Source organism: Macaca nemestrina, chromosome 4 (assembly GCF_043159975.1).
Source record: "Macaca nemestrina isolate mMacNem1 chromosome 4, mMacNem.hap1, whole genome shotgun sequence".
Lineage (NCBI taxonomy): Eukaryota > Metazoa > Chordata > Mammalia > Primates > Cercopithecidae > Macaca > Macaca nemestrina.
The window spans coordinates 92337978-92357173 of record NC_092128.1 but is presented as its reverse complement, the minus strand read 5'-3'; the positions used below and the strand labels follow the sequence as shown (position 1 = coordinate 92357173).

General features: G+C 37.0%; 1 protein-coding gene across 1 annotated transcript in view; it reads right to left on the bottom strand.

Moving 5' to 3' along the window:
• The window catches only part of LOC105475674 (dynein axonemal heavy chain 11), a 373683-nt gene that overhangs the window by 279729 nt on the left and 74758 nt on the right, over positions 1 to 19196 (bottom strand). The window contains exons 21-25 of the mRNA XM_071094928.1: positions 18192 to 18350; positions 17193 to 17276; positions 15698 to 15856; positions 12719 to 12841; positions 11853 to 11975 (exon numbers count right to left, since the gene is read on the bottom strand). Coding sequence (XP_070951029.1) covers positions 11853 to 11975; positions 12719 to 12841; positions 15698 to 15856; positions 17193 to 17276; positions 18192 to 18350 — 648 coding nt within the window. The remainder of the gene's footprint in view (positions 1 to 11852; positions 11976 to 12718; positions 12842 to 15697; positions 15857 to 17192; positions 17277 to 18191; positions 18351 to 19196) is intronic.

The following is a 19196-nucleotide window of genomic DNA, read 5'->3' as shown; positions in this document are numbered from 1 at the left end:
CCCAGCAGCACTTGTTTTAATGCCATGCAGTCTAGCTAGTACTTCTCACCATTCTATGACATTGAAATCTCAGAAAGTCACTGAGTAGAATGACCTCTACTCCTCATTTTTCTCTACTCTAGGTATTTAACATTCTTGACTCTTCTTTGAGGGAAAACCCTTATCCCTTGACTTTTCTATGATATTACAGTATCCTATTTCAACTATTTCTCTTACCACTCTCTTGCTGCCTCATTTTTGTCTTCTCCTCTTGTTCACCAAATTCAGCCTTTTCCAATGCTCTATCCTCAGCTGGCTTATCTCCTTTACTCTCTATCTAGTTCATCAAGTCTCAAATACTGACAGTGAACTCCCAGACACCAGTTCTTGGCTGAACCTCTGTGTTGAGCTGTGGTCTGGTTTCACCTTTGCATAAACGGCTCTCACACTGAATAAACCAATAACAACAGTGTCATCTCTCCAAACCAGTTTCTTTTCCTAAATATCTCACATCTAGTAATAATACTACTGTTATTTCCTCTGAATAGTTTGTCTCTTCCACATTTCTTCTCATGTCTGAAGAGACGCTAACACCTACGATTTTAGAATTCAAGACCATACAGCACGTGCTCAGACTATCTGTCCAGGCCTACCTTTCACTATCCCTATAAAGAAAATCTGTATTTCAAGGAAACTAAAGTCTTAACATTACCTTTGAACGCTAGAGACATCCTGTCATTCCAAGGTGCTACTAATATTGTCCTCATTGCCTAAACACCCTTTCCTGACTGTCATTTTTTGAAGAATAATAGACTGAATAATAGAGTATCTGTCAAGTCTCAGCATAAGCACCATCATCTTCTAAGGCCCTCCCTGGGTCTTTCACCCACCTTAATCACAAAGCCTCCCTGTCTCTTCTGAGACTCCTTGGAGTCCTTTTGCTTGTCTCCCTACTCAAGTGCATCTTCCTAGAGAACAAGTGTTCATAACTTTAGATCACAAATGGTATCGTACCTGGAGCTGGTAACAGTTAGATGCTCAATGAATAAATAAATACATGTTGAGTATTAGAACTAGAAAAAAGTAAAAAATCACAATTTAAAATAAAATCTGATTTAAACTGCATATGTAACCAACATCAGAGAACCTAAATATATAAATCAAATATGAACAGATCTGCAGTATGAGATAGACTGCAATATAATAATAGTAGGGGACTACAATATTCCACTTTCAACAATGAATAGATCACCTGGACAGACAAGAGAGAAACAGTGGACTTGAACACCTTAGGCCAAATAGACCTGATAGACACATAGACAGACTATTTCATCCAATAGCAGAATGTAGATTTTTCTCAAGTGCAAATGAAACAGTCTCCAAAACAGATCATGTGTTAAGCCAGTGATATGGTTTGGCTGTGTCCCCACCCAAATGTCATCTTGAATTCCCATGTATTGTAGGAGGGACTCAGCGGGAGGTAATTGAATCACAGGGGCAGGTCTTTCCCATGCAGTTCTCATGATTGTGAATAAGTCTTGCAAGATCTGATGGTCTTAAAAAGGGGAGTTTGCAGGCACATGCTCTCTTCTCTTGTCTGCCACTATAGAAGACGTGCCTTTCACCTTCTGCCATGATTTTGAGGCCTCCCCAGCCACATGGAACTGTAAGTCCAATAAACCTCTTTCTTTTGTAAATTGCCCAATCTTGGATATGTCTTTATCAGCAGCATGAAAACGAACTAATACAATAAACTGGTTCCAGTAGGGTAGGGTGCTGCTGAAAATATACCTGAAAATGTGGAAGCAACTTTGGAACTGGGTAACAGGCAGAGGTTGTAACAGTTTGGAGGGCTCAAAAGAAGACGGGAAAATGCCCAGGCAGAAGTTTGCTGTAGGGGCAGTATCCCCATGGAGAACCTCTGCTATGGCAGTGCAGAAAGAAAATGTGAGGTCAGGGCCCCACACACAAAGGGAAAGTTTGGAACTTCCTAGAGACTTGAATGGCTTTGACCCAAATGCTGACAATGACATGGACAATGAAATCCAGGCTGAGGTGGTCTCCGATGGAGATGAAAAACTTGTTGGGAACTAGAGCAAAGGTGACTCCTTTTATGTTTGAGCAAAGAGACTGGTGGCATTTTTCCCCTGCCCTAGAGATTTGTGGCACTTTGAACTTGAGAGAGATAATTTACGGTATCTGCAGAAAAAATTTCTAAGCAACAAAGCATTCAAGAAGTGACTTGTGTGCTGTTAAAGGCATTCAGTTTTATAAGGGAAGCAGAGTATAGAAGTTCAGAAAATTTGCAGCCTGACAATGTGATAGAAAAGAAAATCCCATTTTCTGAGGAGAAATTCAAGCTGACTGAAGAAATTTGCAAAAGTAACCAGGAGCTGAATGTTAATCCCCAAGGCAATGGAGAAAATGTGTCCAGGGCATCAGAGATCTTTATGGCAGGCCCTCCCATCACAGGCCTGGAGGCCTAGGAGGAAAAAGGGGTTTCCCCCATGCTGTGTGCAGCCTAGAGACTTGGTGCCCTGCATCCCAGCCACTCCAGCCATGGCTGAAAGGGGCCAATATAGAGCTCAGTATGTGGCTTCAGAGAATGCAAACCTCAAGCATTGGCAGCTTCCAAGTGGTGTTGATCCTGCCAGTGCACAGAAGTCAAGAATTGAGGTTTGGGAACCTCTGCATAGATTTCACAAGATGTATGGAAATGCCTGGATGCCCAGGCAGAAGTTTGCTGTCGGGGCAGTATCCTCAAGGAGAACCTCTACTATGGCAGAGCAGAAAGAAAATGTGGGGTCAGGGCCCCCACACAAAGTCCCTACTGGGGTACCACCTAGTGAAGCCATGAGAAGAGGGCCACTGTCTTCCAGATCTCAGAATGGTAGATCCACTGACAGCTTGCACTATACCCCTGGAAAAGCCACAGACCCTCAACACCAGCCTATGAAAGCAGGTGGGAGGGAGGCTGTACCCTGCAAAGCCACAAGGGTGGAGCTGCCCAAGACTGTGGCAACCCACCTCTTGCATCAGCGTGACCTGGATGTGAGACATGGAGTCAAAGGAGATCATTCTGGAGCTTTAAGATTGGACTGCCCTGCTGGATTTCAGACTTGCATGAGGCCTGTAGCCCCTCTGTTTTGGCCCATTTCTCCCATTTGGAATGGCTGTATTTACCCAATAGCTGTATCCCCATTTTATCTAGGAAGTAACTCGCTTTTGATTTTACAGGCTTATAGGTGGGAGGGACTTGCCTTGTCTTGGATGAGACTTTGAACTATGGACTCTTGAGTTAATGCTGAAATGAGTTAAGACTTTGGGGGACTGTTGGGAAGGCAAGATTGGTTTTGAGATGTGAGGACATGATTTGGGAGGGGCCGGGGCAGAATGATATGGTGTGGCTGTCTCCCTACCCAAATCTCATCTTGAATTCCCATATGTTGTGGGAGGGACCCAGTGGGAGGTAATTGAATCATGGGGGCGGGCCCTTCCTGTGCTGTTCTCCTGACTGTGAAGAAGTCTCAAGAGATCTGATGGTTTTAGAAAGGGAAGTCTGCCTGCACAGCTTTCTTCTCTTGTCTGCGGCCATGTGAGACATGCCTTTCACCCTCCACCACGATTGGGAAGCCTCCCTAGCCACATGGAACTGTAAGTCCAATAAATCTCTTTCTCTTGTAAATTGCCCAGTCCTGGGTATGTCTTTATCAACAGCATGAAAACACACTAATACAGCCACAAAACAAGTCTTAACAAATTTAAGAGAAAAAAGAATGAAAAGCAGTAAAGATTATCTACAAGATAAATAATATTAAAAACTTTTGAAAACCTGAGAAAGATATAAATATTCAGGTACAAGAAGGTCAGAGAACACCACATAGAATGGACCCAAATAATACTACTCCAAGTCATATAATAATCAAACTCTCAAAGGTCAAGGACAGATAGAGAATCCTAAAGCAACAAAAGAAGCGAAGCAAATAAGATATAAAGGAGCTCCAATTTGACAAGCTACATCTCAAAAGAAAGAATACAGGCCAGCAGAGTGGAATGACATTTTCAAGTGCTAAATGTAACAAAAACACAACCCTGCTAATCAAGAATACTGTGTCCAGAAAACTTATCCTTCAAATATGAGGGAGAGATTAAAGTCTTTTCCCCAACAAACAAAAGCTGAGCTAATTCACTACCACCAGACTAGTTTTACACAAAATGCTAAAGGAAATTCTTCTATTTGAAACAGAAAAACACTGACATTAAACAATTTGTTTAAAGCCATAAAACCCAGTGGTAAAATTAAATACATGAATGAACATAGGATATTCTAGTACTATAACTATGGTGTGTAATCCACTCATACCTCTATCATGAAGCCCCAAAGACAAATCTATCAAAAACAATAGCTACAGCAAACTGTTAAGAGGTAGATGATATTAAAATATGCAAATTGAGACAACTAAAGCGCAAAATGTGGGGTAGGGGAAGGAATGGAGTTTCTTCTTCATTTTTTCCTTAGTTTTTTTTTCTTTGTGATCTAACAGAAGTTGTCATCTCTTTAAAATAACTTGTTATATTTTTTCTAAACCTCGTGGTAACCACAATGCAAAAACCTATAATAGATTCACTAAAAATAAAAAGCAATTAATTAAAACATACTACCAGAGAAAATCACTTAACCATAAAGGAAAACAGTAAGAAAGTAAAAAAGAGGAATTACAAAGCAACGAGAAGATCAGTAACAAAATGGCAGTAATAAGTCTTTAATAACACTGACCATAAATGGACTCAATTCTCCAATTAAATGCATAAAGTGGCTGAACAGCTAAAGAAATGTAACAGAACTATACAGTGCCTACAAGAAGCCCACTTCACCTATAAAGACACACATAGACTGAAAGTGAAAGAGTGGAAAATGATATACCATGCACCTAGAAACCAAAAAAGAGTAGGAGTAGCTATAATTAGATCAGATAAAATACATTACAATCAAGACTGTAAAAAGAGACAAAGAAGGTGACTACATAATGATAAAGGAATCAATTAGGCAAGAGAATATAATAATTACAAATATTAAATATCTGTGCACCCAACACCTAAACTCCCAAGTATATAAAACAAACTTTAATAGACCTAAAGGGATAAAGGGAAAGATAGACTGCAACACAATAATAGTACAGGACTTTAACACCCATTCTCAGTAATGGACAGATCTTCCAGATTTCAAAAACCAACAAAGAAACATCAAACTACACACTAGACCTAGTAGGCCTGACTGACACAGAGCATTCTGCCCAACTGCTGCAGAATACACATTCTTTTTGTCAGCACATGGATTCTCCAGAATAGATTATATCTTAGGGCACAAAACAAGTTCCAAAAAATTCTAAAAAGTAGAAATCATATTGAGTACCTTTTCTGATTACAATGAAATAAAACTAGAAATCGTAACAAGAGGAACCTTAGAAACATCACAGACACATGGAAATTAAACAACATGCTCCTAACCAATAAATCAATGAAGAAATTAAGAAGGAAATGTAAAAATTTTCACTCTTCGTATTCAATATAGTACTAAAAGTCCTGGTCAGAGCAAATAGGCAAGAGAAAGAAATAAAAGGCATTCAAATTGGAAGGTAGAAGTCAAATTAGCCTTGTTCTCAGATTACATGATCTTGTACCTAGAAAAACCTGAAGATTCCACCAAAAAAACTGTTAGAACTGATAAACAAGTTTAGGAAAGTTGCAGGATATAAAGTAGACATACAAAAAACAGTTGCATTTATATGTACCAACAGAAAACATTTGAAAAAAGAAATCAAGAAAACAATCACATTTACAGTAGCTACAAATATCAAATATGTAAGAATCAAATTAACCAAAGAAGTGAAAGATGAAAAGTGAAAGTTTCTATATGAGAAACATTATGAAACACTAATGAAAGAAACTGAAGACACACACAAAAAACAGAAAGATATTCCATGCTCATGGATTGGAAGAGTATTGTTAAAATGACAATACTACCAAAGCAATGTCTAAATTCAATGCAATCTCTATCAAAATACCAATGACTTTTTTCCCACAGAAATAGAAAAAGTTTCAAAATTTATATGGAATCATAGAAGACCCTGAATAGTCAAAGCATCCTGAGCAAAAAGAACAAAACTAGAGGCATCAAACTACCTGTCTTTGAAATTTACTACAAAGCTATAGTAGCCAAATCAGAATAGTACTGGCATAATAACAGACACAGAGACCAATGGAACGGAATAGAGACCCAAGATATAAACCCATACATTTACATCCAATTAATCTTCAACAAAGGTGCCAAGAACATACAATTGGGGAAAGGACAGTATTTTCAATAAATGGTGCTGGGAAAACGGGATAACCATATGCAGAAGAATGAAACTAGATTCCTATCTCTCAATGTAAACAAAAATCAAATCAAAATGGATTAAGAGTTGAATCTAAGACCTGAAACTATAAAACTACTAGAAGAAAACACTGGAGAAATGCTCCAGGACATTGGTGTGGGCAAAGGTTTTTGTGTGTGTAAGACTTCAAAAGGCCAGGCAACAAAAGCAAAACTGGACAAATAGGATCATGCCAAGACAAAATGCTTCTGCACAACAATAGAAACAATTAATGAAGCGAAGAAGCAACCTACAGAATGGGAGAAAATATTTGCAAACTACTCATCTGATAAGGGATTAATAACCAGAATACATACGAAATTCAAACAACCCAGTGGCAAAACAAAACAAAACAAAACAAAATCCTAATCTGATTTAAAAATTGCCAAAAAATTTGAATAGGCATTTCTCAAAAGAAGACATACAGGCTGGGCTCGGTGACTCACACCTGTAATCCCAGCACTTTGGGAGGCTAAGGCAGGCAGATCACAAGGTCAGGAGATCAAGACCATCCTGGCTAACACAGTGAAACCCCATCTCTACTAAAAATACAAAAAATTAGCCAGGTATGGTGGCGGGTGCCTGTAGTCCCAGCTACTCAGGAGGCTGAGGCAGGAGAATGGTGTGAACCCGGAAGTCGAGAGCTTGCAGTGAGCCGAGATCGCGCCACTGCACTCCAGCCTGGGCGACAGAGTGAGACTCTGTCTCAAAAAAAAAAGACATACAAATGGCCAACAGTTACATGAAAAAAATGCTCAACATCACTAATCATCAGAGAAATGCAAATCATAATACAATGAGATATGATCTCACCCCAATTAAATGGCTTTTACCAAAAAGATAAGCAACAATGGATGCTGCTGGCAAGGATGTGGAGAAAGGGAAACGCTTTTACACTGTTGGTAGAAATGTAAATTAGTATAGCCACGATGGAGAACAGTATGGAGAGTTTTCAAAGAACAAAAAATTTAATCCAGCAACTCCACTACTAGGTATATACCCAAAAGAAAGAAAATCAATATGTTGAAAAAACATCTGCATTTCTATGTTTTTTTGCAGTACTAATTTATAATAGCCAAAGTATAGAATTGACCTCAGTGCCCACTAACAGATTCAAGAATGGTATATACAATAGAATACTATTCAGCCATAAAAATAATAATGAAGTCATGTCATTTGCAGCAATGTGGATGGAAATTATGTTAAGTGAAATAAGGCAAGTATAGAAAGACAAATATCACATATTCCCACTCACATGTGGGAAATTTTTTTAAAAAGTGGATCTCATAAGACCCACTGTTAGATAGATCAGTAGGGTGACTACAGTTTACAATAATCTATTGTGTATTTCAAAAGAGCTAGAAGAGAAAAAGTCCAATAGTTTTAGCACAAAGAAAAGACAAATATTAAAATGATGGCCATCCCAATTACACTGATTTGATCTTTATGTTTTATATGAATATATTAAATTATCACATGTATCTCCAAATTATGAACATCTCTTATGCATCCATATGAAAAAACATAAATGTTTTTTAAGTCTGCCAGATAATCTTAGATAAAAACTTAAGAAGATCAAAAATAACATGAAGTATTTTTCCAATCACAGTGGCATAAAAGTAGAAATTAATAACAGGAAGAATTTTGGAAACTCACCAATACATGAAAATTAATAACATGCTCCTGAACAACCAATGAGTCAAAGAAGAAATCAAGAGAGAAATTTTTAAATATATTGACACAAATGAAAACAGAAACACAACATACTAAAACTTATGGAATGCAGCAAAGCCAGTTCTAAGAGGGAAGTTTTTAGCAATGAATGTTTACAACAACAAGAAAATCTCAAATAAACAACTTAATGCTAACCCTTCAGGAACTAGAAAAAGAAGAACAAACTAAGCCCACAATCAATAGTAGGAAAAAATGATAAAGATCAGAGCAGTAATCAATGAAATAGAGACTACAAAGACAACAAAAAGACCAATGGAATGAAGAATTGGTTTTTTGAATAGTAAACAAAATCAACAAACCTTTAGCCAGACTAAGGAAAAACGGGAGATAACTCAAAATCAGAAATGAAAGAAGAGTTATGACAACTGATACGACACAAATGCAAAGGATCATAAGAGACTACTATGAACAGTTATACGCCAACAAATTGAAAAGGTTAAGTTCCTAGAAACACACAATCTACAAAGTCTGAATCAAGAAGAAATAAAAGATCTGAACAGATGAGTAAAGACACTGATTTGATACTAAAATATTTCCCCTCAAAAGAAAGGCCTAGAACAGAAGGGCTTCATGGTGGAATTCTGCCAAACATTTAAAGAAGAACTAATACTAATCCTTCTCAAACTCTTCCAAAAAAACTTGAGAAATACTTGCAAACTCACTTTATGAGGCCATCATTATCCTGATACCAAATCCAAAAACACTCCACAAGAAAAGAAAATTAGAAGCTAATATCCCTGATGAACATACATTTTAAAAATCCTCAGCCAAATACTAGCAAATTGATTTTAACAGTACACTAAAAAGGATCATTCACCACGATCCATGGGATTTATCTCAGGAATGCAAGGATATGCAAATCAATCAATGGGATATACCATATTTAAAAGGACAAAATGAAACAAACATCTGAATATATGCAGAAAAGGCATTTGATGAAATTCAACATCACTTCATGATTAAAAACTCCCAACAAATCTGGCATAGAAAGAATGTACTTCAGCACAACAAAGGCTGAACAATGAAAAGCACACAGCTAATATACTCAACGGCAAAAAATCGAAAGCTTTTCATCTAAGGGCAGGAATAAGAGAAGGTTGCCCACTCTTATGCTTCTATTCAATACAGTACTGGAAGTTCTAGTCAGAGCAATCAGACAACAAATAAAAAGCACTCAAATAGGAAAGGAAGCAGTGAAATTGTGTCTGTTTGCTGATGATATAAGCTTCTATTTAGAAAATCCTAAAAGCTCCACCCTAAAACTGTTAGAACTAACAAATGAATTCAGCATACTTGTAAGGTACAAAATCAACACACAAAATCAGCATTCTTTTATACTAACAACAAACTATCTGAAAAAGAAATTAAGAAATCAATCCCATTCATGATAGTATCAAACAATAAAACACTTAAGAGTAAATATAACCAAAGGAGGTGAAGTATCTGTATAGTAAAAACTACAAAACATTGATGAAAAAAATGTAGATAGTACCAATAAATGGAAAGGTATTCAATATTTAAAGTTATCCCAGTATTTAATATTGTTAAAATGTTCATACTACCTGCTATTTATTGTACTACCTGCTATTGTGTCTCAAAGCTCATGTGTTGCAAACTTAATCAACAATGCAACAGTGTTTGAGGTGGGACCTTTAAGAGATATTGTGAGGGCTCTGCCCTCATTATTGAATTAGTTATATTAAGAAAGTGGATTCTTGTCAGTCACCATGTGCAAAAAAATTTTTAAAGAAAAAAAACATGTAAAAGAAAGTGGGTTCATTATCATGACTGGGTTTGTTTTAAAAGTAAGTTCAACCTTCTCTTTCTCTCTCACCACGTGATGCCTTCTACCATGTTATGACACAGCAATAAGGCCCTTACCAATGGCAGCCCTTTGATCTTGGACTTCTCAGTCTCCAAAACAGTGAGCCAAATAAATTACTGATCATTGTAAACTACCCAGTCTGCGGTATTCTGTTGTAGCAGCATAAAACAGACTAAGACACTACCCCAAAGAGATCTACAGAATCAATGCAATCCCTATCAAAATTCCAATGTAATGTTTTCCAGAAATAGAAAAAAAATTCTAAAATTTAGATGAAATGACAAAAGACCTAGAATAGCCCAGACAATCTTGAGCATAAAGAACAAAGCTGGAGGCATCACTCTACCTGACTTCAAAATCTATTACAAAGCTATAGTGATCAAAAGAACATGGTACAGGCATAAAAACAAACACATTGACCAATGGAACAGAATACAGAGCCGAGAAATAAACTTACATATTTATGGTAGATTGATTTTGAACAAAATTTAGAAGAACACACAATGGAGAAAAGACAATTTCTTCAATAAGTGGTGCTTTGAAAAGGGGATATCCACAAGTAGAAAAATGAAATTGGACCCTGATCTCACACCGTATAAAAAAACCAACTCATAATGGATTAAAGACTGAAATGTAAGACCTAAAACTATAAAATTACTAGAAGAAAACTAGGGGAAGTGCTCTACAACATTGGTCTACAGAAAGATTTCTTGAATATGACTTCAAAAGTACAGGCAAAAGCAAAAACAAAGAAATGAGGTTGCATCAAACTAAAAAGCTTCTGTACAGCAATGGGAACAACACAGCAAAGCTACAATGCATGGATTGGGAGAAAATATTTGCAAACCATAGATATAATAAGGGGCTAATTTCCAAAATATATAAGAAACTTAACTCAAAAGCAAAAAACCAAGTAACCTAATCAAAACAATGGGCAAAGGACCCAAACAGATACTTCTCAAAAGGTGACTTATAAATGACCAACAGATATTTGAAAAAATGTTCATCATCCACAATCATCAGGGTAATGCAAATTTAACACAATAAGATATCACTTCACACCTGTTAGAATGGCTATTATCAAAAAGACAAAAGATAAGTGTAGGTGAGAGTGCAGAGAAAAGAGAACCCTTTTGCACTGTTGGTAGGAATGTAAATTAATACAGCTATTACAGCAAACAGGATGGAGGCTCCTCAGAAAACTCAAAATAGACTTACCATATGATTTGACAATCCCATCTCTGGGTATATACCCAAAGGAAATGAAATCAGTAGACTGAAGACATATCTGTACTCTCAGGTTCATTGCAGCATTATTCACAGTAGCTAAGATATGAAAGCCACCTAGGTGTCCATTGTGAGATGAATGGATAAAGAACATGTGGTATATAAACACAATGGAATACCACCCAGCCTTTAAGAGGAAGAAAATCCTGATTTGCAACAACATGGATGACCCTAAAGGACATTATGCTAAGCAAAATAAGCCAGGAACAAAAAGACAAATAATGCATGATGTCACTTATACATGAAATCTAAAAAAGTTGAACTCATAGAGAGTAGAATGATGGTTACCAGAGCCTGGGGGAGGGGGAAAGAGGAGCTGTTGATCAAAGGGTACAAATTTTCAGTTAGACAGGAGAAATAAGCTTTAGTGATCTATTGCACAGTTGGTGACTATAATAAATAATAACACATTGTATGTTTCAAAATTCCTAAAGGAGATTTTAAGTGTTTCACCACAAAAAAAAAAAATGTTAAGTATGTGAGACTGATTTAATCACTTCACATTGTAAACATGTATCAAAATATCACATTCTACCCTATAAATATATACAATTATTTGTTAAATAAAAATAAAATTTAAAAAACATGTGCAATAAAAATATCCATCTTACTTGGTTATGCTCTAGAGTTTCAAAAAGTTGTTCATCAGACTTTAGTAATGGAATGCCTGTTCGATAGTGAACTTCATAAGAAAACTTCATGGTTGCCCAGGTCTGACTGATTTCATTAATAACCTAGTAATCAACAATATAAATTAATTAATGTGCACAAAATTTAATTGAGAATCAACATCTAGGCTATTATCTGGAATTAATTATTTTTCGATTTTCAAAAATGCAAACTGATATCAAGTATTATTGGCTTCAGTTTTTTCCTCCAAGTAATTCACAGTGATGGGGTTTGAAGAATGAATATTATCACATCAAAGGAATGAGCATCACACGGATATCAAACTTCTATTGAATGTGAGTTTATCATCCCTAACCAAAACAGAATTTGAGAGCAAGAAGGGACTTAAATGACTACCTAAATGTTTGGTAGATATTATTTACAAATTAGCCAGCATGAAATAGCTAACGCCTTAAATGTGAATCTCAGTGTTCTGTGTGAATCTGGGTAAGTTAATTACCTCTGTATACCTCAGTTTCCCCATCTGTAAAATAGAGATACTATTACTTACCTCAGAAGATTAAATGGGTTAATATAAATAAAGCACTTAGAGTGGCTTTATTTATATTAAGGATATGTAAGTATTTTCTGCTATAATCATCATCATCAACAGGACCAATCCTCCTGTTTTACTATGGCTTAGAATGATCCTAGTTCCTGCTCATCCCACACCTAATGAACAGCAAGGAACAAAGTGGGACTCATCTCTCCAGGCTCCCAGGACATCAAAAGGACTTTTCTCTAAGTTGGCTTCTATGCAAATACCCAAAATTAACCAAGTAGAAATGACCCAGCCCAAGGACACTACCTTCTCAGTCCCCAGCTCTTTCACTGCTTTGTCCACAATCCTTCGGACATCATCTTCTGCTCTGTGTAACTGCAGTGCTAACAAATCTGCCAAAGTTGTGGCTTCATTTATTAAAAACTTGACCTGATTGGGGTGAAAAAAAGATAGACTTTATATTCCACATACATTAACGGTTCCTTTTGCCTAAAGGCTGGTAAAATGAATCCTAACTAAAATATACTCAAGTCAGGTGCTGAATACATGTCTCGTCTTGAAAGATGTGGACAATCTAAGACATTCCTTTTTAACTCACAATTCCTGAGGCATCACCTGCCAGAAGCAAGGGCCAAGGTTTAGTCACTTTTGTGCTACCCTATTTTCTTTGTTTCTTATCTTTCCCTTGTCAGCACGTTTCTTAGCTCCTTTGCCCACAAAACCCATTTTTAAAGAGAATCTCATTGTTCATTTATTATAATTTGGTTGAAATCCCAGGAATCAGATAGTGGCTCATTTGTCTTTTCTTCCTAAAGAACCCTATTCACTGAACATAATTCCCAGCTGCTTCTGTGATTTAACCTAGTTTTACCACTAATTTAATCTCAGTTCATTGGCAAAAAATACTCTTACTCATAGTGTCATTCTTCATATTTACCATGTGAAAAATAATTCTCATTTCCACATTGCCTTGTGACAATGACTCCTCTTCTCTCACATTGACTACCCTTCCCTACCCTATATTTGGTCTTGAAGACATCCTCAGCTCTTTGACATACCCAAACTCACTCATGTCTCCTGAAAGTGAAGAGTTGAGACAGCCACAGGGTTGCAGGAAAGCCATTTTCTTTCCTGCTTTTGCTAAGAATATCCAGAACTGCTTCTGGGAAGCTGCCACTGTCTGCTCTGCCCCTCCCTACCCTCTAACATTCTTCAGTACCATCCATCCCTCTGCATAAGAGGACCAAACGCCCTCGTTTGCTCAGGACTGAGGGGTTTCTAGCAAGTGGATTTCAGGGATGTAAGACTTTCAGTGCTAAAACCTGGAAAGTCCTGAGAAAACCAGATGAGTTTTGCCAGGCTATCTCTGTGTCAATTTTGGCCTCACTCTAGAGTTGCTGGGACCAGGGAGCTAGGTCTGCCCTTGAGAAGGAATGAGCAGAGATGTGTAATAGGGCCACCCTGATTAGTTGTGCAATTTGTGTACTGAACATGGACACCAGCCCAGATGACAAATGGAGATGGAATCCAGCCTCTGCTCTGCTGTCCTGGGGACAGCCTGGAGGAGGGTGCCTTTTTCTAAATTGTCTGTCAGAGCAGGCGACTTTTTCTAGCTGGCAAAAAGGCATAACACAGGCAAGTAGAGGCTATGCTGAGACAAAATTTTATGGGCAGAAATATGAGAAGGGGATGGGGAGCAGAGCACATAATCTACTACACATTCAAAGATTCGATACAAATTTTCTGAATGCACAAATTAATTACAAAGTCTAAATAGCCAATGTCTAAAAGACTCTATAAAAAATACAATAGTGACAATAGCTTCAGAGACCCATTTATTAAGCACTTACTACATACTAGGTCCTTTATATATAGTCAATCATCACTTAACAATGGGGATATGTTCTGAGGAATGTATTGTTAGGTGATTTTTGTCATTGTGTGAACACTATGGAGTGAACTTGCACAAACCTAGATAGCATAGCCTACTATGCAACTAGGGTAGATGGTGTGTAGTAGGCTATGCCATTTATGCCATGCTCCTAGGCTACAAACCTATACAGCACGTTACTGAACACTGCAGGCAATTATAACACAGTGCTAAGTAGTTGTGTATCTAAACATACTTAAACATATAAAAGCTACAGTAAAAATACAGTATCTTTTTATGTGACCAGTATAGTACATGTGGTCCAGCACTGACTGAAATGTCATTATGCAGTGCATGACTATGTGTATATATGTGTATGCATATGTGTGTTTTAAATATATGTGTATATATGTGTGTACATCTATATTTTATATATTATATATATGTATGCGTATGTGTGTGGGTGTGTGTATATATACACACATATATATAAAATTTCCAATGTGTTCACCCAGTCTGCATGGGAAGTATTATATTTATTTTATAAAAGGGCTAACCGAGTCATAAAGAACAGGCAACTTGTCCCAGATTCCAGAGCTGCTAAGTGTTAGGGTTAGAACCACAAAGCCCAGGCTGTCCCCACTTCTCCACAATGCCCTTGCCCGTTTTCCTACTCTGCAACACCCCTTCACATCCTGAGAGTCTTTCTTCAGTGTGCCCCTCAAACTCTTGATTTGCTTAATGAAAACATACACATATTAGACTTTTTATATATTTTAAACTCATAAAGGTCATCTTCCGTGAAGAGTGCATAAGGTTGTTATATTTGCTTTCAATAGACATAGAAAGGCAAGAAAATAGAAGCTCAAGTGGCCTGGACACATGAGAAACCACTTTATGCCCTGCAATAAAATCAAAATCATCAAAAGACCATGAAAAAAAGGCACCATTATTAAATGAATTATGGGTGAAAAAGAAATCACAATTTTGGATTCCTTTTTCCCACAAATTCACTTTTATGCTTTGTGACCCTTTCCATAGAAAGATTCTTTGCAGCCATCTCACCAGATGGCTAGCTCTATAAAATGTTTTCATATTATCTCACTTATTCCTTGCAAGATACCCCTAATGTATAAGAGCAGATAGCATCCCTTCCCATTTGATTACTAAAAAGCAAAACTCAAATGAAAGAGGTTAAGTGACTTGCTTAAGGTCACATAGCCAGTAAGAGAAAAAAGGGGAGCAAGAACTAGGACCTTGGGCATCCAAGACCACTGGTCCCCTCAAAGAGCTTGATCTCCTACGTCTGACTAGAGACCTTTTCATAAATTACACTTCATCCTGGATGATGCAAACCAAGAAGTAACACTTCACAGTCACAAAAATATTCAATTAGTGAGACCGAGGATACTGACCCCAATAGCTTTCATTAGCTGGTGCCAATGCCTGTCCCTGAGGGCAGGGCTCTGTAACTCTGTGATGGCCCTCAGGGAGGCTGTCATATCCTTAACCGTGCCTTCCAGGCCTGTGTAAGCATCCCAGATGCGGACTTCCTTGTTGAGTGACCCAATTTCCTAAAGAAAAGTGGAGGATAAAACCTGGCTCCAAAGATATAACAACAAGTATATATTAATAATTTGCCTCCTTTGGAAGAATAAACATACATTTCCCAACTCCTGGATTAGAAAAGAGTGAAAGCATTTGAACTCCTAGACCAAGGACCAAAACCAGAGAAACGGAAAGGGATCCACTCATTTGTACATTGCAAGTCTACTATGTACAAGCCACTTGGATACATTGCTTTCTCATTCACAAGATCTAACCGAATGTCCCATGAGGAAACACAGGTAAGTAACAGAGTTCACAGGACACGTGCAATAAAGAATGTTTCCTCTATAAACATAAATAAATGAAAACAGACTGTTATTGGATTACTAAGATCTCCTTCGGAATACATGACTCATTTAAACAATAGCTTTGGAATGATGATTACCTTTGAGTGCCTGTTTCTTGAAACTTAAATATTTCACCATCTTAAAATGCCAAATAGGTCCCTTGACTTGGCTGGTCCTCTCAGCCCAAGGAACGACATCAGCAATTGTGAATGAGAAAACCCATAAGAAAATAACTAGAACTCAGCACTAAATAAAGGGCAATGTGACCCCATGACATCCAAAAGAATGAAGGGACATTTTAGTTTGGGTCTTTGGGACTGGCATAATATAGGGGAAAATACAGGCGAGAGTGGGTAGGAGCCGAAGCAAAGAAGCCCTGGGGTGGAAAAAAGCAAATGGCCCTGTCACTTTTAACTGCCTTTCACTGATATGCATTCTGGCTTTATCCAAAGATGCTCTGTCTTCAGAGGGCATACTGCTATGCAGAAAAGATATCAAAGTCCAGTAAGTACCAAATTACAATCGGCTCAGTTCTGTAATATGTTGAGCTCCCTTGGGATACCAGAGTCATTAATAAGAACAGAGATCACAGTATTCCACATAAATCCAGAGGTGGCATATTCCTATTAGTTGCCCAAATTCCAGAACCAAAAGGTACCTTTTCAGATACAAAATGTTTATGGTTGCTAAGTAAAGAAATCAAAAGCTTTCAGAAGTCTGACCCCTTGGCCCTGATAATGTTCCTCTCTGTTCTAGGAAGCTGTAGGAAGCTCATAATTAGAGTAGCTTCTCATAAATTCATTAACCCTAATATGCTTCTATCAATTCACTCACAGAAAGGCAGGCTTGATTAGAAGTGCAACTGACTAAGGGTGAAAAAAACACTGTCTGTTATCACTCTGTTAGAAGTAAATAAGTACATGCAGCCCAATACACCAGATACTAGGTTAGGGGAGATGGAAGGAGGTGGTGCTGAGAAAGATAAATTGTTGTAATAGACAGTTATGGAACTCGCCTTGGCAAACCTTCTGAGTTCTACATCCATCTGTTCCACATTAATCTGTCTCCACTGGGTTTTAGTCCAATTATCAATGCTTCTCTGAAAACGCAAAAGCAGATAAAAGTGTCAACAACATTTGGTGAAAGCAAGTCTCTGCAGCAAAATATATAAACTGATGATTCACAGTAACTCTATCATCCAGTGGAAAGTCAATTTTTTAAATATTAACTGCACTTGTCAAAACTTCCCTATCACCAAAACAAAAAAGTTGTCAGAACATGTCAAACTAAAGGCTAAAACATTATGATATATTAATTTATAGTAACGATGATAAATTCCATACACATACCATCATTATCACTTAATCCTGTGTACTTTGAATAAACTGATAAGTAGATTAAATAACAGACTTTTACAATTCTACATGTAATAAGCTTTCACATGAAAATTTTCATCCATTATAAACAAAACTCTCATTAACCATTTCTTGACCATATTTTATAATTATATTTCTATATGGCTTTCAATTACCCTAAAAGATTATAGTGCTTGTTGCAATATGCCTCATTCCCTAGAACTTATTTTTTCACTTAAGTTTTTAACTTAATTAACCATATACAAATTATTTCTAGTAAGGGTCTGTTTGTATATGCCCAGGCATGTAAGTATAAGCATAGGTATATGTATGAGTTGGTATGCACAGATGACTACATGTGTAATATATATTTATATATTAATTTTTATTTATATTCTATACAATCTCCCCAAAGGATTTGAGGCAGTTAGCTTATTATACAAAGTTGCATCCTGAACTAAAAATAAAAACAACTGCTATTCAAAGAATAATAATCCACTAACAGAGATATATGAATTCTAATTTGGGGCTGGGGTGGGGACCTAATTTCCACATATTTCAAGGCATTACAAAACCCAAATAGAATGCCCAGGCTCTACAAACTGCATATATAAAAGAACTACTAAATAAAAAGCAGATTTTGAAAAAGTACATCTTACTCGAACATAAATGATGACATCCCACAGTCCCTTGAGCAATTTTATTTCTTTGCGACACTGTTTCATTTGTTTGTACTCTGGAAGAGCCACTTCAAAAAGACGAGTAGATTCTTGCATCTGCCACATTTCTTCTTCTAAGGCCTCGAGCTCTTGATTTGCCTAAGGAGAGAACATAAACACCTGCATACAAACTGCCAGAGAAAGAGAAGACGCGCAGTTCTGGAGTTCTGGTTATCTCGACATTTCAATCTTTGATTTTTAAAAGGAAAATAAAAAGAAATCTGCAGCATAATTATTGGCAAAATGTAGAAGGTTTTAGAAGAGCAAACTCAGCTACTCAAAGTGAGAATCGACTACTATTAAACACAGTAACTTAACAATCCTCTCCCTATACACGTATTTTAGCAAAATTTCCTCCTCATCAGAGTTCTCTGAATACAATTTTTCCTCTTGGTTTTTGTACTGAGAACTGGGGAATTCTCTGAGGAACAAAAGGTGGGGCTCTAGAAACTTCCACGTAAGAATGAATTATCTTTTTAATAATGACTGTTTATTAAAACTTTCAGATTTAAAAAATACCCTACAGATTATCAATAATATCAAATGCACTGAAGAGAATTTGTGAAATAAAGCACAAAGCTAAAAACACAGCCCAGTATGAAAACATCACCATATGACTATCTTTATCAAGGTTCACGTATATATGCCATCTATGTAGAACAGTTTACATTTTACACCAAACTTAAATACTGGCATGTTTTTTCTTTTGTGATGAACCAACTCTTAATTTTCATCTTTAATTAACAAAATGGTACTATGTTTACATGGTAAAAGTTCAAGGTGTAGAGGAGCATTTGCAAGGCAGGAAAGCAATCCTTCAGGTTCACTCTCATTCTTTCGGATGCTGTTTCTGTAACTCCCAATTCTGTGCTCAAGCTGCTCTCTCTTGATTGATCACATTTAGACATTATATTAGGTTACTACTGGCTTTGCAAAAGAAGGATT